This window comes from Aptenodytes patagonicus, chromosome 15 (assembly GCF_965638725.1).
Source record: "Aptenodytes patagonicus chromosome 15, bAptPat1.pri.cur, whole genome shotgun sequence".
NCBI lineage: Eukaryota > Metazoa > Chordata > Aves > Sphenisciformes > Spheniscidae > Aptenodytes > Aptenodytes patagonicus.
The window spans coordinates 7145746-7167952 of NC_134963.1; the positions used below are offsets into that span (position 1 = coordinate 7145746).

At 40.6% G+C, this 22207-nt stretch overlaps 1 protein-coding gene across 1 annotated transcript in view; it reads left to right on the forward strand.

Moving 5' to 3' along the window:
- The window catches only part of MLXIP (MLX interacting protein), a 56125-nt gene extending 34430 nt beyond the window's left edge, over nt 1-21695 (forward strand). The window contains exons 7-17 of the mRNA XM_076353290.1: nt 98-187; nt 1053-1144; nt 1296-1959; nt 5347-5468; nt 6182-6368; nt 7178-7302; nt 9274-9372; nt 11255-11382; nt 12428-12551; nt 15401-15530; nt 16225-21695. Coding sequence (XP_076209405.1) covers nt 98-187; nt 1053-1144; nt 1296-1959; nt 5347-5468; nt 6182-6368; nt 7178-7302; nt 9274-9372; nt 11255-11382; nt 12428-12551; nt 15401-15530; nt 16225-16346 — 1883 coding nt within the window. The 3' untranslated portion in view covers nt 16347-21695. The remainder of the gene's footprint in view (nt 1-97; nt 188-1052; nt 1145-1295; nt 1960-5346; nt 5469-6181; nt 6369-7177; nt 7303-9273; nt 9373-11254; nt 11383-12427; nt 12552-15400; nt 15531-16224) is intronic.
- Nucleotides 21696-22207: the final 512 nt, after the last annotated feature.

Consider the following 22207-nt stretch of genomic DNA (forward strand, 5'->3'; position numbering starts at 1 on the left):
GAGTGTGTGTTGGTGTTGTAGCCAAATGCTATATTCTTACTGCTGTTACTGTGCAAGTGATGTGAAGCTAATCTAATCTGTTTCTTGAATTTTCCAGCACACTTAGGAAATGCTGACATGATTCAACCAGGGCTTATTCCTCTCCAGCCAAATTTTGATTTTATGGATACTTTTGAGCCTTTTCAGGGTAAGAATCAGACATATAGTCAATTTCTTTGAAATTGCAGTGATTTATGAACCAGTTTTTAACAGAATATTAAACATTGCAGATATCTATTCTCTTTAGAAGGCAAGAGATTTGAGTGAAAGGTGAAGAACACTTGATACATGTTTTCGTTGTTCATTATTTCAAGCAGATGCATATGTGGGTAGACTCCCTTGTTACTATGACCCCAGTCCTTTACTTACCTGGTTTTGAGAGTCACTTTAGGATTGTTTATTCCAACATTTGAACCTGGTTGTTAATTTGCCTTTCAAAAGAATAGCATTTAGACCTTAAGTCATTGAGTAATTAAAGATAGAACATCAGATGTGGACAGGCAAACTCACAGAATCACTAGGGGTTTTCCCATTAACACTTCCTAGTGATGAAGCGATTTAACACTTTGTTTGCCTTGGAACGTTTTCTGGTACTCTCAAGAATTACATATGACATAAACTACTACTGACAACTTTGATGGTTATGGATCTTCCTGGAAGTCAAAAGTCATGTGTTTGCTGGGCCTGCATGCAGTCTGCATCAGATAACTGAATTTTGTGGGACTGCATTGAGAATCAGCTCTTGGCTATCTGTGTGTCGGTGAACCTTAAACAGCAAACTGATTTTTGTATTGTCTTCAGCTTGCATGAAAGTTGAAGATGACTGCCCTGAAGAGATCAGTTCCTCGGGAAAACAATTCATTGCTCAGTCAGCAGCAGTTGTATGAAGCAAAAATCTCATGGTTTCATTATTTGCTAAATAGTATTTATATTCCTTTGAATTTTAGTATCTAGCAATGCTGTACCTTGAGTATGAAAAGTAGAAAATTAATAGGTGACTTTTCACTTTTCAGATTTATTCACACCCAGTCGTTCCAGTAGTTATTTCCCTTCTGTGTCTGCTGTCAGCTCAGCTACAACAGACAGCAGCAGCCATTCTTCCCAGGTAAGAGAGGTTCTCAATGTTTAAAACAACCTCGTCTCAGACACGTATGTGCTATGAAGACTCTCAGACATGAGCCATGTCCTTCTCAGAAGGAGTTCAGACGAGTTTCAGGGGTCATGTCTGAATCTGTAACATTTTTCTTTTCTGTCAGTCTCCTGTCCTGCCGTCGGGTTCATTGCCCAACACACTTCCAGCGGGGAACATCAGTGATGGACTGATTGCTTCCTCAGTACCTGCTCCTGTCATTCCTGATGTTGGCACTGACCAGTGTTCCAGCATTAGAAGCGGGGAATCTTTCATCCAGCCAGCGGACTTCACTCCCGACTCACCTCTCGGCGGGCCACAAACTTTTATGCCAGTGTTTCAGACACCCTTGCCACTGCTTCAACCTGCGACACAACAGCACCAGTCCCCGTTGCCTGCAGTGCCTCTGAATTCTAGCTTAAGCTCTCCACCAGCTGCGTTTGCTGCACCAGAAACCCAGAAGTTTGGCCTCTGTGAGTCTACAGTTATCACCCACACAGCTTCTGCTACGTTGACCCACAATGCCCCTGCCACCACCTTCAGCCAGAGCCAGAACGTTGTCCTGGCAATGCAGCAGCCAGGTGCAGGAGTGCCTTGTAACCTGGCTTTCCAGACTACTGTCCTGCAGGGACAGCCCCAGCCCCAGCTGCAGTCCCAAATGACATTTGCACTCCTCAAAGCTGTTCCTCTGGTCAGTGCTGGGACAAGGCCCAAAGAGTCACAAAAAATAGTGCCTGCTCCGAAGCCTGAAACAGTGTCCTTATTGTTAAAGAATGCCTTCATCACCCCAGGTGAGAAACACTGGTGGTGCTCTTTTCTGAGTGGGACTAGCAGGAGGGAGAGACCTTCTTGCTTTTCTTGGTTTACATAATAAGTAAAATTCAGCTTCCTGAGGGTGTCCAAGGGACCCCTGAATTCACTGGTGTGTGGCTACACTGTTCAATGGGATGCTCTGGACTGCTGCAAGGATTGGAAGCAGTTTGGTTGTGAGTGTGAAAAGCCAACCTGCCAAAGGGGGTATCTCCTTGTAAAATTTGTGCTGGGCTGTATAGATGCATCAGCACATGGGATGACTAGAGCTCTGTGCTCCTACCCCTTAGAAACCTTGGTTTTGATGTTTAATGCTGTTCCGATTAACTCTGCCCCTCAGAGCATTCAATCACAGTAGAGTAGGAGATGGTAGGGAGATAGTGTGGGATGGAGAATGCAGATCTGTCCCTGTCATTGACTCATCTGGTTGCCCTGGACAAGTCACTATGCCTACCTGTGCATCATCACACCCTGTAATACCAGGGTACTGGTGTACATCCTTTGGTAATACTTTGGATGTATTCTGAGGTTCATCTTAGTGTGCCTGAAACTCTTTGAGACTGAGTACAGTGTTGGCTAGGGAGCAGCTGTTGAAGTGGGCCACAGTGTTCGTCCAAATGGAAGCATGGGAGTGTGCCTCTGATCCACCATCAGTGCTCCCTAGAAGGACCGGGGTGATGAGAATCAGTCCTTCCAGTGGGGAAGGACTAAGAACAGGCAGGGGGAGCTGGAGATCTTTGTCTCAAGTAATCTACAGACTCTTGAGATGCTGTCAGGAGTGCGTGGTTTTCAGCTCAAGAGTATGAGCACCTAACTGATATGCTGGGACCTCCACATTGGGTATGATTTGGAGCCATTGGCACTGCACAAGGCTAAGAATAGCAAGTGTGAGCAGAGGGAGTTTTGCTTGTGGTGGTTCTTGTGGGAAAGCTCAAGACTAGAGCAGGACAGGCAGTACACTTTTTCTTGGGATTATTGCACACTGTTTTTAGACTTGTGCTGGCTGGGGGCCAAGTGACTTCAGCCACCCGAAATGTGCAACAATAATCCAAGAAAAACCCTGCCTGGAGGAATATTGTTAAACAGGCTTTACTAAGAGGTAGGTGTGTCTGCCAGGGCCTGGCATTGTGGTTACCCACCAAAAAAAAAAAAAAACAAAACATCACTGTTCAGGAGTAGAACAGACCCAAGGATCTAATTCTAGCATGTCACTGGGAACACGTTGGCCCATGATTAATAACACTAGGGTGTTAATGGCAGTGTTTCTGTCTATAGTACGTTATAAAGCAAGAGTCCATATACCTTCAGCAGTCAAGACGTGTTTCTCACCTAGTAAAGCATTGTAGGCAACTCTCATTTTCAGAAAGCCTTTGCTCCTAGCTTTCTTAGTGCTTGTTGGGTTGTTCCTCACCCCATATATCACTTTCCCAATACTTTGTCAGTTATTTCTGGATCATCACAACTAGCTTCTCATCTAGATTTAAAGTTGTTGCTGTTCTTCATTCCTGGCAGTGGGATCACAGTGCTCCTAAACTGCTGGGACACCAAGCTCAGAGGTCAAATCCAAGATTTTATGTGAAGACTGGAGCTTTACTTTTGGCAATAGAATAAACATCACTACTTGTAACTAAGGCAATGACTGTCATTTGTGTTCAGGACAAACAAATCATCTCATGACTATAAAACAAATTGCATTATAGCCTGCGTTAGAAAGGGATGTGTAACATTTACTGCCCTGTGATATAAGGACTCAGAAATCTGCACAGATTGTCTCATCAGGTGCAAGACTTCACATGGGAAAGAACTCTGCTATCACCACTTCAGGATGAATGTTCTGATCTTGAGAGGAAAGTCTGCAAAATATGTATGTGTAGGATAGAAACGTGAAAAGTCTAAAGGGGCATCTAAATATGTGCTGATTGTTACAGTTACCCAAATGTGGAAGTCAGAAATACCAAGTTTGTGCAGCAGCATTAATGCATTGGTAAGAGTAGGCTCTTTAGCTCAATAGAGATGTCATAAGTCTGTCTGAACATTAGTGAACAGTGGAAGGGTTGTGATTCCAGCTTTATATGTGGGAATGCTCAGACAAAGCATGAACTCCCTGTATCAGAGTGACAGTGCTCTCTGCCAGATATACCCATGCAAGGGCTGACACGAGGTTTGTATGATCCACAGGCCTTTCTAATAAAGGCTATACAGAAACTTTAGTTGATTCAAAACACAGTTGTTGTTAGTCGCAGATGACACAGTAGGGGAGAGGACATTAGATATCCTGCACTGTCTCCCTGTTCTGCTGCATGTGTCCTTCAATATCCTGATGCTAAACTGCAGAGGGGTAGTTTGGCAGTGACTGAGGTACTCTGACACTTTTCATACATCGTGACTTTATTAGTACAAAGGGGAGCTGAAGCCAATACAGGCTAGAATGGAACTGAGTAAGTTTGGTTTAGTTTTCTCAAAAAGCATGCGGAAGCTGTGTCTTTGCATGATTCTTCCCTTAGTAACAATATAGGATGGTTAGTCATGTTCTCTCTAAAGTCTGGGCAAGAACAATGTCAACTTTAATGCCATGTCAATAACTGTACATCTGCATTGGTTAAATTGAGACCTTAACAGATTTATGTTAGACTAGAATACTGTAGTGGTGAAAAAAACTTTAGAGCAAGCATCCCGATTTCTGTCATGGGGGCAAGCCTCCTGTGCAGACTTTTTTTGAGAATTTTTTGTAACTTTCTCTGTGGAGACAATTGCTGCTATTCGTAATTATTTCTAGCTGTCTAACACTGCAGAACTCCTGGTTCTTCAGCCTATTTTCTGGCATTTTGGTGCTGATTCCCAATCACATTTGGTTGTCTTGTGCTTGTGTGTCGTGTAAAGCAGCTGTAAAACCAGATAGTGAAAGAACCTAGTAGAGTGAAGTGGTGAGGAAGCATGAAGTATTGAATATGCATCCTTCAGCTGGTTTCTGTCATTGACCCTTTCTGGGTCAGCAGAGCAAGCCTGAGATCCAAGAAGTATGGATGGGAGAGGAGAGGTGAAGGTGATCTTCCTTCTGTGAAATCCAGCTCTGATAGAATGAAGACACTTTGCACCTCCCTGATTTACTAGGTACCTCTGTAAATTCATCTTGAAAGAGTGACAGTGATGCTAGAAGCCTCAGAAATAACTGGTGTGTTAAGAGTCCTTTGTACTGAATTCATGGGATTGAGATTATCAGAAAACTGGTGGCACTTTGTATTGCAATGAAATAGTACCAGATAGGTGCCCATTAATCCATTCCCCTGTTCAATGACAAATTATTTCATACAAAATAATCTTCAGCTTTTTTTTTTGTCTCATTAACTATTCTAACTTGTGTTCTTCAGCTGCCTTTCAGGGACAGTCCAGAGCTGTGATTGTAACTCCAGCACCTTTAAAAAGAGAGGGGATTTTGACGCCAGCCACGACTCAGTCTGATGTTGCAATTGCACCAGCTGGAATTGTCAGAGTAAGGAGAAGAAAAAAAAATATTTGTTTTTTAGGCCTGTTATTTGCAAGTAGTTAGAGCCGTAATGTGCTCAGGAGGGTAACTAGTCCACTAAATCTCACCTGTTACCCAGCATATACATTTGTGCATTCAGCTTTATGCTTGCTTATTTTTAATGTAGCTGCTTTATGCTTTATGGAAACACTATCTAGTCTTCACAGACTCTGTCTCACACAACAGTAAGATTACAAAGAGGCATGTATACACAGTACTATGAATGGGGATGGTTTGTGCTTTTTATTAATCGTGCAGAAGCTAGAAGGAACCCAGGATGCTCAGCTTTCCATTTACATATTGGAAAGCATGCCTTGAGTATATGAGTGGGTTTCCCAATATGTTGTATGCAGGAAGGTGAAATAGTTTTTAGTATATTATGCTGTTGATGTGTTGTAATACTGCTTTAAGTTATGAAAGGATACTGGTCTCCTGCCAGAAGTTTGACTTCAGTGCCTGCCAATTCCTTATATGTTAGCCCTTGTTTCATGTCATCAGATTGTTAATCATGTATTAATTTGCTACTTTTAGTGAAAGGCAAGGTAACAACTCTCTCTCTCTCTCTTTCTCTCTCCCCTCCCCCCCCCAATCCCTTCTCTCCCTCTGCCCCCATCCCCCCCTTCCTGCTCTCTTTTTCTTTCTCTCTGTTTTTCTCTGTGCTATTTCTATGCTGTTCCCAGGCTCCCGGGGTGACGGAGTTCCATATTAACATTCTGGTTGGTCCAGCACAGCAAGCACCAAGTAGTCAACAAACCCAGTCCACAGCCTCACATCTCTTCTCTCCTAGCGTAGTCCAGGATGTGTTGGTGAAAAGAGAGCAAATCCCTTCCCACAGTAGCAGTTCACAAGTTCCCTCACCTACACCTAGTAAGTTAGAAAGCTGTAAGCATTCTCTCTCCCCTACACATGTAAGTGTGTTTCCATTGGTTAGGGTGTAAATGGGCCTTGAGGATTCCTGGATAATTTTTGAAGGAAAAGCTTTTTTAGGCCCTTCTACCCTGCAGCTTTGGTTGCATCCAGTTGTTTGCAATTTTTGTCTTAAACTACTGTGCAGCGTTCCCACAAACTGTGATTTTGTGCTTCCTGTAAGTGGCTCCTTTCTGAAAGGATGTACTGTCATAGTCACCAAGAAATTAAACCCGTTTGAAAGGCATCTGTGTAGAAAGTGCTGAATAGGTTTGTTGTTCAGTATCATAACTATAATTTTGATTGGAGGATCTCAGACACAATCCTTGTTAACAGCAGGTAAGTGCAAAGACTCCTTTTGCATGCGTGTTGATAGAGCGCTATCTGGGCCGGTTTTAGAGACATGTGCTGGTTTTGCTGGTAAATGGCTTGTAAGTGTTACCGTCGTGTCCCAGGCCATTAGAGCCTCAAATGGGGGAGTTTAGCCGGCCGATGGAATTGCAGCCTACAGGTTCAACATGGCTTTGCTGAAATGTGTGTGTGTGAGGAGTATTTACATATCACTACTTGGGATGTATTAGCCTTGTGCCATGAAATACTAAGCTTTCCCAGCAATCTTGACATTTTCTAGCATGTGGTTGCTGCATCAATGAGTATAATTTGGTTGCCGACTTTCATTTCAGTTCAATTCTGAATAGAAACTTCTCAGCAGTTACATTTGCTACAGAAAGTTGTTTGTTAATGAGACTTGTCTTTCTTCCTTTATGAAGGCCGAGACTGTCAGAATTCAGGCCAAGCTTCCCCCTGCACCTCTGAGCAGAGCCCCAGTCCACAGTCTCCCCAGAACAGCTGCTCAGGAAAACCTGCCACTGACCCTAATATGGCTGCATTTAAGGTGTGTGTCCTTTCCTTTGAGGTGCTTTTCTTCTTTGCCTTTGTAGCTACTTTTCTGCCCTCATGTCTGAGCATGGACTAGAAAACAAGTTGTGCTTCAGGAACCACGGAGTATATTTGTGCCTTAGGCTTAGCTTGCACTGCATCTGTGCTGCTCTGTTCAATTTAAAATTTCAGACTTTAATAATCTGCTCTGCTCCTCAGGGTTGTGTCACCAGAGGGGCCAGGCTTAACTGTACCTCTGCAGGTCCTTATGGTCATGACAGCAGTTCCTACTGTGGTTCACAGGAGTGTTATGACAGGTCTCAGTTTACTTGGTCAAAGGTTTCAGGCTTAGTTTTCTAAACCATGGCTTTTTGCCATTGTTCTGTTGGGGATCTTCAGGTCTGCAGGGCTCTGGCCATCGCTGGAGAGGGAGTTCTTGACCTGCTGAGTTACTTACATGTCTCCAGTGATGCTATGCTGCTCCACAGAGAAGCAGCTCCACAGACTCTACAAGTTACAGCTGTAAAACCCTTCGAGAATTACTGGGGTAAGAACTCGGCGGTCTAGAGATAGCATCTGAAAGCTGGCTGTACCTCATACACAAGCTGACCTTGTCAGAACACTTTCTGTGATGGTATGAGAAGCTTCTCCACAAAAACCAGCCAATGCAGGAAAATCAGCTCTAACCCTCTCATTCATTCTATTGTAAAAGGCAGTGATACTTAACCGTTTTCCAAGTGCCAGACTCTTTTTGGCTTCTCTGTCTTTGTATACCCTATGAGTTGATGTCAGCTTGATTACTCCAAGGGCAGAAAGGTAAGTTTAAACACTCGCAGCCTGTGATTGCACTCAATTCTAGCTCTGCTGCAGAGGAGAATCAGAACTGCCACTTGCTGAGCATGCTGCAAGTTACTCGTAAAAATTTGCAGTTCTTTGCTTGGCATAAATGCTCACAATCAGTAGTTGCAGCCTGTTCTTGCTGCTAGAGAGCAAGTTAACAAAGGAACAAATTGTTAGGACTGGCCAATGGTGGGAAAGTGGCCACTAGATGGAGGAGTGTTCTTAAAAGTAAGGGCACTGTAATGAGATAGGCTTTGTAGCCATTTAAACTCACCTGCTTTGACAGGAATTGCTTTGGGTGTGTACTGTCAGTAACTCCTTTGTAAGACAAGAGAAACAGTGATGTTTGCCAGTCTCTAGATGTATGTTCTTTTGTTCCTCTGCACTGTTAGAGTAAACAGTTCTGTATTGCTGGGTAACATTGTTTTTTCAGTTTGGCAAAGCATAGAGGGCGCTGGAAGTCTCAGTTCTGCTCTTGAACCTGCATTATCTGTGGTTTTGGGCAACCACTTCACCGCTTTATTACGCTGTTTTCCTCCATTATAAAATGGGCTGATGGTGAGCTGCCATCAGAAAGCCTGGCTTTGCCAAGAATACATTCTCAAAGTGCAAACTCTTTATTTTCTTTCAGGGATTTTGGTGGAAACAACTTCTAAGTTTTTAATGCTACAAATGAAAATGTTAATTCCTGACAAAGCCTTTATCCTCAGGGTAGGCGAGAGTTGTGGATTCTTTTTTCTTTATTTTTGTCAGACTGCCTATTTACATCAGTATACATTATATATGTATTAGGAATAAATTATATGGACTGCTTTAAACTTAAAGGCTTCAACAAGATCCTAACTAATTACATGCTCAACAGTTGGAATTTGACTTCAGAAAAGGAAATTGTGTAGCGGTCTTAAATAGGAATTTTTACTTTAGGAAGAAAACCTTACAAGGTTTGGAATTGAATTTAATACACCGGACACTTCTTTTTAATAACTTCAATCATTGTTTGCAAATTTATAGTCATGTGGCTTTGACTGGGAAGACTGAATGTCACAGTTCAACAAAAATGACACTGTGAATTTGAATAGCTGAAACACTCATAGCAGTAGAACGGTAAAGGAGAACAGCATAGACTGAGCTAATTTTATTTATGCAGAATCGAAGAATGAAGCATATTTCAGAACAAAAACGAAGGTTTAATATCAAGATTGGTTTCAGTACTCTGAACAGCTTGGTTTCAGCCAACTCCAAGTCGGTAAGTAACTTGGCAACACTAACAGTTTAATATGGAATATAAGAAAGAGCCATTCTAAAAAGGCTTGTTAATAAATTTAATCTCTTCACTGTTGACTGAGAATGCCAGTCAGTCAGTGAAGATACTTGAACTGAGGGATTTGGAAAGGGAAGGGTGATAAATCCATGACTTATAGTCAAGAGAATGTATGAAAGCGCTTCATCTTTTAGACATTGTTCTTCTGATGCAGCTTCAAACATTGAACAAGTCTTGTCTGATGAGATGCTGCAGCTTTAAAGCCAACAGGGAAAGAAGAAAAACTGATCTTTGCAATCCTTGCTCTTGGGACCCCAGTAATGAAGATTTTTGTCATGTTTGCAGCGTAAGATGACTTTGCATTTACTGTTATGTCACCTTTCTTCTGACATACTGGCTTTTTATACCCATTCTGGATGGGTTCTGGTCCCCATAGCTGGACTTGAAAAAGCTATGATCCAGCCAGTATCGTAAGCTTATTCTGCCTGAACCATGAGCTAGCCAGAAGCCAGGTAGATGCTGTTAGTACAATGCTGGGCCTGGCTTAATATACCTTGACATTTGGCCTGAGCTAATATACCCACCGATAGGCACAGCTTGTTAGCTTAGGCTTCGTGCCATGCTAACCATAGCTGTGCTGTGTTTGGCCATCTGAGAGCATGACGGAGCAACCTTGTGTGCCTGCAAATACAGTTGAAACATGTCAGTGAGCCAAAGGAAGAACAAAAAAGTCCAGTGAAATGTCTAAAACTTCCTACAGCAGTGAGATCTCTACCCCCCAGGAGGAGTCAGGAGCCTGGCCAGTTCAGATGATTTTGAAAAATCCTTCTAGGACTCTTTACATCTAGTATCACCCAGCTGCCTTTAAGAATTTGGCCTTGTGCCCACAGCCTTGCAGATGTTCTCAGGGCTTTTTTGTCCCATCGCCTGTCTTTTGTGCATAGATTTACAGAGAAAAAAATTCCCACCTGACTACTTATTGTCAAATGACTTTGTCCAAATTAAGAACACATTCTGGCTACACTAGTTAACTTAGTTCACTAAATTGAAATCAAGATAATTGAAACACAGACTTGTCTGCACAACAAAATTCTAAATGTCCTTTACATACCAGTACCTTTTGAAACATGGAAAATACAAAACCTTATTGTGCAGCATGTTGATTTGTTTACATAATTTTTATAGTTTTATACATTTAGGCCATAAGTTGTCAGAATTTCAATTCCTGATTTGAATAGCCTATTTGAAAGGTAATCAGTTTTGAAAACTCAGCTTTAGTAAAAAGTCTGATTATTTTATTTCTCAAGTACAGATTTTTAATTCGTTCCTCAAAACTGAAGGGTATTTTAAAAAAGTTTTGTGACATTGTTTCTGTCTCCTTTGGTGATAGCTAGACCCTGTTAGCTTCTGTTTAATAACTTCAGGTTTCCCAAACTAAATAATCTATGCTGTCAACTTCAAACAATGCTTCTAACGGCACTATAAATCTATCAGCAGATGTAGCACATCCTTCAGTACTTCAGTAAAAATTGTAAATATTTTTAAGAAGATAGGTAATGAAATAAAACATTTTAAATTATTAAAATACTTCTTTCAAAAAAGTAGCAAAAATGTAATTTGTGGAAGAAAACAACCACCGCAACCACATTTCTCTGTACTAGTGTGCAAACAGGAGTCAGATAAATGAAGAGTTGCGTATTATCTTAAGTGTTTCGCTCTGCCTATCTGTGTGCTTTTGCACACAGTGAAGGAAACTTAAGAAAAGGTGCTGAAGTGCTTTTCTAGGTGTTACAGCAGGTTAGGGGCAAACTCTTCATCTGTCTAGCTTTGTTCCAGAAAGTGAGCTCTATGTTTGTGTTTGGTCTAGATCAGCCATGCAATCATGCTCCAGAAAACAGTAGAATATATCGCTAAACTACAGCAGGAAAGAACACAGATGCAAGAGGAAACCAGGCGCCTTCGGGAAGAAATCGAGGAGCTAAACGCTACCATCATGTGAGATTTGGGGAGCTTTCTGTAATGAAGCAGAGCAGCTTGAATGTTGCTTTGGCTAACAACAGGGAATATTTGCCTCAGATGTCATGCCAAACAACAGATAGGTATTGAACAGAAGTGGAGTTGCTACCAACTTTCAGACAAAAAGCATAGTTGCTGTGGGATGGGCATTGATAGCAAATCGTGTGGATTTTCAGCAAGCTCTGAGCATGAATGCATAGCAGTGGCAGCATCAGAAAAGATGCATCAGGTCAGTTAGAATAATTCTGAGAAGAAGCCAGTGACAGTGTTTTTTTTTTTAAAGCTATGCTCACTGGGTGATCATACACTTTTACTCTTCATGATGGCGTTGCTGCAGTTTTCCTTCCAAATGCAGTCAATTTTATAGGGAAATATGATTGAGTACATAAGACGCAGGACTTGGAATCAAGGGGCTTGCTACTGGCTGAACATAACTCTGATAAGTCACTTCACCTTTCTGGTGCCTCAGTTTCTTCTGTGGGTTTACGATAGTTATGTACTATCGCAAAGCATGTTGAGAACCCCAGTAGTTTTTCTTCCCTCTGCAGAAGTGTTAGACTTACCAGCAAATCAAGATTTTTTTTTTTTTTTTTTAAAGTATGATGATGTCTGTTTGGTTTTATTTTAAATTGATCTGTGTCTTAAGAATCTCTGTAGCATTTTGTTCTGTAACATTGCTCAGGAGTAACTGTAAATTTTTCCTTGACTCCTAATGTGCCTTTTTCTAATTGGATGCCAAAAACTACTTTGTTCTATGTTTTACTTTGTTTTCAGTTTTGTTGCTTGTAATAAGAAGTATGTAGCAACTTGAGAAATCGCTTTGCTGCATGAATATAGACAAAATTGATGGGAAAACAGTATGTATTCCTGGCTATAACAATTACATTCTGGGGGGGTCATGCACTGAGAAACCACCTTGGTCAGGGATCCTGGGATACACACTTTTCTCTTGCTGTAATTTAGTCTGGAAGAGAAGTGTATCCTTTCTGGTGGGGATTCTGACCTCAGAACATCTTCTTTTCAGTTCTTGTCAACAGCAGCTCCCTGCTACCGGGGTTCCCATAACACGGCAAAGATTTGACCACATGAGGAAGATGTTTCATGAGTATGTGAGAAGCAGAACCCTGCAGAACTGGAAGTTTTGGATTGTATCCTTTTATATTAACGTGCTGAACTTGAGGTTTGGTACTAATATATTTAGAGACAAGAACTCTGGATTCTGATGCTGTGACTTTAAGCCAAGTTATTTAAATAACATGTCAATTTTCATTCACATCTGTATGTGGGTATGAATCCTTGCCTTACCAGCTGTCGTGAGGCAGAACTTGTTCACCTTAAAGTATGGGAGGTAACCTGAAAGTAAAATGCAATACAAAGGCAAGGTTTTCTTGGTGGGTTATTATACTGCAAGAAACGTTTAATGGACTGCTTCTGTAATTGTAGCTCTTGCAGTCTTTTGGAAAAACTGAACAGAGAATAGCAAAGATTTCAGGGGAAGAAAAATTATTACAAACAATTACTGAAGCTGTTGCAATGGCAGTTTTAAAAACTTGCACGTTTTTCTTCGGGTTTTTTCTCTTTTTTTTCCTTTTTTCTTTTTTAGTTTTTAGTTTGTCTTTCATTGCAACAGTTAATCAACTTAGTTTCTCTTTGCTTCTCCAATGCTAGCAGCTGTGCTTGTAAGCGAATGATAATGCAGCAGGACACAAACTGAATGAAACCAAGTTAGCTGCATTTGTGCTGTGCTGTATAGACTTAACTAGTTTGGATCAAACATTATTAGCTTGAATCAGTTCAGGGATATTAGTAGTTAGCAATGAGCAGTAGTGTTAACCTTCCCTTTTCCCATTAAACTTCGTATGTTCATACAGCTATATTTTTTATGTCTGTGTTCTGTGCTGCTTATTTCCCTCTACCTGGATAATATGAGTATATATGTGCATGCTTGTGCATGCATGAAGTATAGCATTTTTAATACTTTGATATGTGAAAATGCTTTCTTTGGTGTTTCCTGGTTTATGTTGGCCCTAGAAAGATACTATTCCTTTTAGCATGCTTTTAGGAAACGATTCTTAGCAAGATCTCACGCAGCCTCTGATAACTTAGAGCTGGTGCAGCTGTGGAACCTCTGGATTCTACAGCACTATTAAGTCTGGAACAATTTGAAGTGAATTATGAAAATAGGGGTCTTCAATATATCAGTGAAAATGGTTATTTAAAGACAATCCTGCACGTGTTTTCTGATTGGATAGTGTGTTTATTTTATGCTGCTCCAAGATGTTAAATAGCTCCAGAATTTGGAAGTGAGACACTTCTAGAAAGTGGCAGAAGTTATCAGGGATAAAGATGCAGTTTTGGGTAGCTGGGTTTTGTAGTATTTGGGGAAAGACAAAGGCTTTTGTAGTTGGTGAAAGAGAAGGTTGGTAGGCAAAGTAATGTTCCCAAACTTCCCTTTACAAGTCAGGATGTAACTGTGACGGAACAGTTGTTCTAACAGCTGGATTGAATCCTTAGCGCATGCTGACATATTTCAGAATGTCTTGCAGTAAAAAGTTGACAAGGTCCAGGGGTGAGTGCTAATAATAATAAAAAAATCTCCTCCTCATGGAATGACTGTAAGAGAGAGAAGGGCAGTTTCATTACAAAAATGAAAATACCATAGATTCTGTTGCATATAGGAGGGAAATGAGTAATCTGGTCCTGGGCTACTAGAGATAACCCGAGAATAGAATACTCTTGAATATTAGAATATCAATAGAATACCCATGTTGTTCTTCCAGTCACTCTGTAAAAGTCTGTAAGGGGAAGCAAATCCCTTCAAGTATTCCAGGCAATTGTTAGACCTATCTTGATTGTCAGCCACAGTGAGAAAGATGGGGGTGCATGACAATGCTGAGATTGGTTTGGGACACATTCTCACATGCTGCTGACTGTAGTCAGAAAATCCCATCTGGAGAAACATGGTAACATAAAGCCACAGATTCTGAGCCTTCAGATGAGTTTTATCATCCAGCCAGCTTCTGAAATAATTGTACGCGTAAGCTGGAATCTACTTAGTGAATTATCGTGGCAATGTTACAACAAGCTGTTTTGAGTTCAAACATGGTGACCATTCCAGGAAAGCTCATCTGAAAGCCTGGGAGCTGGGACCAACTGAGGCTTGTGGTGGTGGTCTGTACGTTTTAATACACTACTGGCTAAGAATTCTGTCTGCTCCTTTTCTGCCAGGAAGGTTATTGCCAACTCCAGGCCCGTCCTTCCAAGCTGTGATGATAGAGAGCCAAAAGAAAAGCTTGACAGTCCTCAGCTTGCTACTGTTCTGGTCCACACAGATGCAGATCAGCAAGTCTGGTCCTTGGTGTGGGAATCCTTGCCACGCCATTGATCATCTCTGAGAATCTGCTTATGTACTTTGAGGTCTTTGTTTAGCTGCAGTAGCAGAGAACTTGAGTGTTTGCTGAAAAATCTGCCTGAGAAATTGGCTGAATACTTGCACTGTTGGCCTGTGCTGGACTTACTATTGCCAGGCAAGACCCATCCAGGTACCCTACCTTGGATGCATCTGTGGTGTGCTATGGAAGTGGTGTGGTTACACTAAAGCTTCTATATGCTTTTGCTAGGAAAGCATCAGTGTGGCTTTCATGAAAAAGTGACAACGAAGAAGTTGAACGAATTACATGTATGTAGAAGTTTCAGATACTTATGCACTTGCAACAGTGCCACAGCGTGCAGTTGGTTTGTAGGAGATCAGGTGATCAGTTGTACAGGAATTTTGCAAAAACTAATAAGTATCACTAGGAGCTGAGGTTCAATTTTTTCCTTTGTCTTAGTGCTACAGATTTCAAAAGATATTTTTTGAAATGTTGCAATCCCTCTAGTAGTTGAAGTCCGTTTAGAAGTCCACTGTTTTCTCTGCAGACTGAGCTGTAGTAGCCTTTCCCATAGAATGTTTTGAACTCCTCCTTTGTTGTCTCCCTTAACGTTTGATGATTTGCAGTTCAGCATTATTATTAAGCCATTGTTTGAGTCCTTCAATGGGATGGTTTCCACAACAAGCTTTAAGGATCTGAATCAAACTGCAATGGCCTGGTTGGATCAGCACTGTTCTCTTCCTATTCTGAGGCCAAGTAAGTGAAGTTCTGTCCAGCAGTTATTCCAGATCATAGAAAGTAAGACCATATACAAAACTATTTCTTGAAAGTCAGAGGATGACAAAGCAAGCACATGATGCTGAATATGACTTCCAGTTCCTTTTTATCTTAGTGGAAAAAGAACAACCTCTTTTGCCTGTGAAGGCACTTGGTTGCATGCTTAACACTGAACAGAAAAAAAAAACCAAATTGCTGAATATAGATACCAGAATTTAAACAGTCTCAAGCTTCATTTAAATTTCAAATACTCTGCTCTAGCTGGAGTAAGTTTGGTAGTGTGATTTATCTCACTATGAAGGAAGACTTCTGAGATTTGTATTCAGCTTTGGAATGACCTTCTGTTTGGGCATGATTGCTTGATCCTTTCCCCTTTGCAATTCAGCAAGTGTTTACATTTACAGTTATGATTGCCAAGTGGGTACTCTCTTTTGTAGAAGAAATAGGGGTGTTTTTTTAAACGTCCTAAATCTCCATTCCTTGTTCCCTGGGCACAGTTCTTGCACACCTCTGATATTGCTGTCGCTGTGTGTGGAGGTATGCATGTTTTGCAGAAGTATTTCCGTAATTCTGTCGTGCGTAACAGCCTTGTAGTACCTGCACACTGTGCTGCATGGATCTGTTCACAGTCAGGCTAATGGCTTTTCTTGATACTTTTGACTTTTTTTTATAGTGGTGCTGAACACCCTTCGGCATCTAAGTACAACCACCTCAATTCTGTCAGATCCATCGTGCCTGCCAGAACAAGCCGCTGAGGCAGTTAACAAGATGAACAAAACAGCTGGCGAAACCTAACAACCAAAGACAATGAGTTGCTTATACAAGGGGTGGAGAACCTGCCAGTCTAGCAGCCTGGCGAGTCTCCTTTCAGTTGGTGCACTTTAGAAAGAATTCTCTCCATCACCTGAGACATCATTCAGGGCATCTGGCTCTGCCTTCAGAATATGTGGAAGTATGATGCAACATTGTCATAACGTTTTGATTCCTCTTCAGTGCTGTGCTGTACTCCGTTAAGTGAGAAAACACCAAGCTCAGGTAAATTTAGCAGGTTTGAGTCCTGCAGGCAGCAATATATCTCCATCAATGCAGCATGCATCTATATGCAACAAACATATTTCTATGAAACAGCTTCAAGTACTAAGTTCTCTGAAGTGTAAATCTTGTACACCAAGGAATGTTCTCTTAAAGGGGAAATATACTTTTGATTTCATGAAACAAAATGTGCTTTTTATTTTGTTTTCTGGTATTCAGTTCCATTTGTTTTACTTGAATAGTGAAAATTGTTAAACAGGATCACATTAAAAACCAAAGGAGAAGAAAATCCGTCAGTGATGTCAACTCATGGCAAAAATACTAGAATTAAAATCTCAGGCTGTGTTTTGTGTATTTTTATTTTAATGAGTGTATCATTGCATATGATCAGTTTCAAGACATGCTTTATTTTCTAGCAAATAAAGTAGCTGATTTTTATTATTTTTCCTGATATAGCCATTGCAAGTGAGTAGCAGGCTATGCAGTAAGTGCAAAAAAGCAGTTTAGATTGCACAGATTCTGCAATTAGGATAGATACATGAATGTCATACCCATTTAATCTGTGAACTGTTTTCTTGCACTCTGCGCAGTTCAGCTGCCTTCCTCATGAAATGTGCGCATATCAAACACATCCATAGATAAAGTAGTAGCGCTTCAGAGACAAGAGTTTATAATGTTAAGAAATTGGCTTTTTTGTTATCTCAGAAACTATATCAAATCACATGGACTTGTAGTCAGTTCTTTGCTTCTTCATCTTTTTTGCTTGTTCTTTTTGCCTTCTATCTGGAAAACCTGAATGGCTTAGCTAAATTTGGTCTGTATTCAGCATGAATTACAAAACATATAAAAATATGTTTAAAACCCGAAATACTGCATAACATTTTTCTGTGACAGTCTCAGCAAGTACTGTGCTCTGCTGCAGATAAACTTAGTCTCGTTACAGCAGTGACAGTCTGTCCATCCTGAGACAGCACTGGGATGTTCATTCCGGCTGATTGTTCGTAGTCTGGAATGATCCTATGACCCTTGTAATTCTACTCGTTACTTGATTCTGATTCTTGAGAGCTATGCAAACTGTGGGTAACGTAGTTTTCTTCTAGTTTTGAAAGCAGGCTGCCTGGAGGTGATTAGCAGGCTATCACAGTGCTGAAATGAGGAGCAGCTAAAACATTTGTGCATTGCACATGCTTAAATGAGGTCAGTAGGTTCTCCTTCAGGGGATGTAGTTTTTCTCTGAGTTGTCCCCAGTCTTCTCCACTTGGTGGGTCAAAGTTTAAAAAGAAACAATAGGCTTGGGGAGTGGGACTAAGCACAGGGAGTATTTTTCTTTCTTCTTTGTCCTGAGATTTTGCAGCTAATGGCTTTCATTGCTCACACATCGCATTGTGTGTGAACAGGGCCCTCTCCCTGAGCAGAGGTACTGTGAGTTGAGGAGTTGGGGGCTGAAGGGGACGGCTGGGGGGGAAAGGAACCGAAGGGAAAGACAAAATGGCATGATCTAAATACCAACATGCCTTTCTGTAGCTGTGCAGGTAAATGAGATGCTCTTTTTTTTTTGGTGGTTTTGTTTTGTTTTTTACAGTAGATCTGACAGGTCATTTGAAGTTTGTGGCACATGTGAAAGCCTGTGTCCCTGTGACAGAACCAACAAAAATCCAGGCCTCAGCTAAGGAATGGTTTGTTGAAATAGTGTATAAAGGTTGTCATAGTAATTAAATAGTGAGTAGGTTTTCAGGGGGGATCCATATCTAGGTCTTTCGTAGATAATGTTGTAATCAATTAAGCAATATTCTTTGGGATGCATCTGAATAAAAAATGTTGAATAAGTGTGAATTCTTTTTTAAATCAGTGCTTTAAATCCTCCCATTTTTATCATTGATTGTGAACTTGATTCCAGTAAAGTCATTTAACACTGTGATTAGCTGGGGAGCATCCCTCAAGTTCGTTCTTTACTGGGCTATCTCACTGAGATAGCTACATGCATATGTGCATGTTAAAAATATGTATCCGGTTTTCTAGAAGCAAATCAGTAGGCAAATTGTCCAAGAACAGACCCACTTGTGGATTTGCTGTACTTTTCAAGTGAACAGATTCTGTAATGCCTCCTCCACAGTGTGGTCTCCTGCTTGTCAGGCAGTGGTTGTGCTTGATTTTTACCATTACTAGTATCAAAGATACTAGAGTTTTGTCTCAACAAGCAAAGTGCACTACAAGCATACTTCAAAGCCCAGGGAAGTCTGACAACTTCTAAGCTTAAATCCTAACATCTCAGTTCTCACTGAATGGATTGGAAGCTGAAAGGGATCTTAAAGGAATAGGAAGGGGTAGTGTGACTGAACTGCTAAAAATTTTGTCCATTAGCAGTTTTTATCTGGATGTGGATGGAAAAACCATCATGCTCATTGCACCATGAGTTGGTTACAATTGGAGGGAAAGTGCTTATTTTACTAACTTGTGGTGGAGAAACAAGCTCATGGCACTATTAAAAGACTGCAAATCTTAACTTAGTAAAGAGAAAAAAATTAAGTCAAAGATTGCTTACTTAGGCAAGAGTGTAGGAGGGAGGGAAGTAAAAGTGAAAAGATACTTTCCACGTAGTGCAATTACCAGAAATTATGTGGCTGCTCTTTGAAGCAGTGATTCAGTATATTTTTGTCACCGTATTATTGCAAATCAGAATTCTTTTCTTTTATTAGTCAACCTTGTGAGGGGTGTGATTTCACTTCATTTGGAAACACAGGAGGAAAAAGCTGTATTATGTCTCACATCTGTACAGTAGAAGTACTGAGGATTGGTATGAGAAGAGATTGACCTGACCATGTATGTATTAATTCCTGCATAGTTTTCCACTTTGGTTTATATTTGAACTCCTTAGTCTGTCTTTCTTACCCATCGAGGAGTCTAAATACTATATTTCTTTTAAAAAAAAAAAAAAAAAAAAAAAAAATTGGTAACACTTTCTCCCCTAATTTAAGCTGTCTAATTTCATCAGTGTCACCAAAGTATACTTAAGCAAGCAAAACACACGGTGCCTATACTCTACACAGAATTACAGATGATGCACGTCTGTCTTCAGTGAATTGGTGCTAAACTTTTAAAGAATCGCCATATAATTGAATACAAGTCATATTTAGTCAAATCCAACATATTTCACTCAATAAGGGAGTGGCTAGATAAAATATTTATGGCCTGTGATATGCACAAAGTCAAACTGAGATTGTCTAGTGGCTCCTTCTGACCTTGAATTCTATTAATCAGTATATTGTAGATGGCCCCCACCCCAAACACAAGTTCTGGAGAGCTTGTGCATTATCTGATGTAGTTATTAGGCTTGTATGATGCTTCCTGTTAGCAGGAGGAGTAAGTGGTGAAAGTTCAGGAGCAAACTAGAATTGAAGGAATTAATGAGTAGTAGGAACAGAGACAAGTGCATGCTTCATTTTGACAGTCTGATCTCTGGACAAAACCAAAGGATTCTTAATTAATACCATTTGACCTGATTGGCATGTTCTTCCATGCTTTTCTAGACCCCTCGGGAAGCCTTCCTTGAAGGGAGACTTAACTAGAATGTTTCCATCTGTGCCTTAGATCTTGGCGTCCTGTATGCATTTGATTTATCTTAAGTCATACATTCTTCCCCCTAATACAGTGCTATGTGGAAAATTCAGTGAATTGACGAAGTGGGGCTTCCCTGGGTTTTAAGAGTATTTTATCTGCATGGCATTACTGTGTCCCTTTGAAACTGAGGTTGTGAAAAATTGTGTGTATGTATGGAAAAAATTGCGTCTTTCCTGCTGACTTCACCGTCCTCCCCTCCCATGTACACACGCACATAATGCACACACGTACATACTGTCATACCAAAAGTTTGACAGAAACCCAGTGAATATGCAAATGCTTAAATCTCTAAATCTGGAATGGCTTGAAAAGATAAAGGGCTGTCAAATTGCATTGGAAAATAATATCCCTTTACTTTGTACCTTCAGGTTTGTTTTTTTTACATTCCCTTGAGAGTGTGTGTATGCAAGTGTGATAGGGGTGAGAGGGGCAGGTAAATTTTGCTTTGGTTGCTTTTAAAGCCCAAAACTCCTGAAGAACAGTTTGAGAGCAGGAGAGGGAAGCTCACTGCAGAAACATTCAGTAAGATAATGCTTTTGTAGTACAAATTATTTGAAAGCTATTTCACTTTGTTTCTGGAGTGGATAATTCTTGCCTTGATGTTGCCAACTAGAAGATACTGCTGAAAATAGAATGGGTTGTTAACTATTTTGACCTTTTTCTTTCTTTCATTCTTTCTTTCTTTTTTGGTTCCTTTCCACCTTTTATTGCATGGAAAAACACCCAAAATCAAAAGGCTGATGATACCTGCTTTAGGTGCTTTAGGGATTCAGTCATACCAATCTCGAAGAACTATGGACAACTGTTGATGACTTTTAGGAGGTTTTTTGATGAGGTGAGGCAACAGGAATTTTCCTATTACTCCTCCTTTATACACTTGAGTTTCAGAGGACATCATTTGTTTTGGGGTTTTTTCTTTTATAGGGCCCCAATATTGTTCCCACAACATCAGTTCAGGGCTCAAGTTTCCTTTTGTTTCATCCTTGGTTGGATTTCATGCTCACTTACTGTGTTAGAGCGGAAGTAGTAGTACCAAATTGTAGATTGATCCATAAAACTTGATTCAGTTAAAAAGAAACACATCTTAGGTATACAATAGAATGACTTTCTAGCCATTGTCTGAACTGCTTTTATATCTGAACTTTTCCAACATGAATAAGGCTTTGAATCAAAAGATATCAATGTTAGGAGCAAGCCTTTTAATTAACAATACAATGAATAAATTGCTCTTTTTCTTCTTCTAACCTTGTATGTAAACGTGTTTTAAGTGAATGGAGTTCATTCTTGTTTAAAAAAAAAAAAAAGGGCAAAAAAAAAAAAGCTTGGAGGTATGAGGACTTCAGGTTGTGCTCTTGCTTTGCCTAGGTTTCCTGTTCTGTTGCATGACACAACTTCTGTTGTGCTGTTGATATGTAGCACTTTTCAGTAGGTCTGTTAAATTGTGCAATGCATTTTTTTATATTTACAACCAAAACAATAAAGGTTATTTTTTGGAAGAAACTGGTTGTAATGCCTTTATTTTCTAACTGGATGTGGGGAAATGGTAAGTGGAATTGTTCCTGGACCAGGACCAGCACCTGTCATGCTTTTTGCAAGTCTGAAAAGTGACAAGAGCTCATTTCCCTATTAGCAATGCTGAAGTTACCCCTTTGGGATCTGTGTGTTTGGCTTTCCCATTGCAAGGCTTGTATCCTCTGTTGAGCTTCTGAAGCTTGGACTCCTTTTAAGAAACTTGGTGCCCCTTGGGCCCTTTTTGACTGAAAGAATCAACTCACTCTGAGCTTACTTGGAGTTTACAAGTGATTTTTTTTTTCTCATGCATTGGCCACCAGGCTGTATTTGCTCTGTGCTGGGTTGTTCTCTGTCTCACCAGAGTAAGTGTTAGCCAGATTAGCAAAAATTGAAAATTACCCTCTGTAGTCAACTCCGCTCCCCTTCACTGAAGCAGCTTAGAGACTGGGAATGAACAGGTGGGCTAAAGTACCATCTCCACAAGTCTAGGTGTC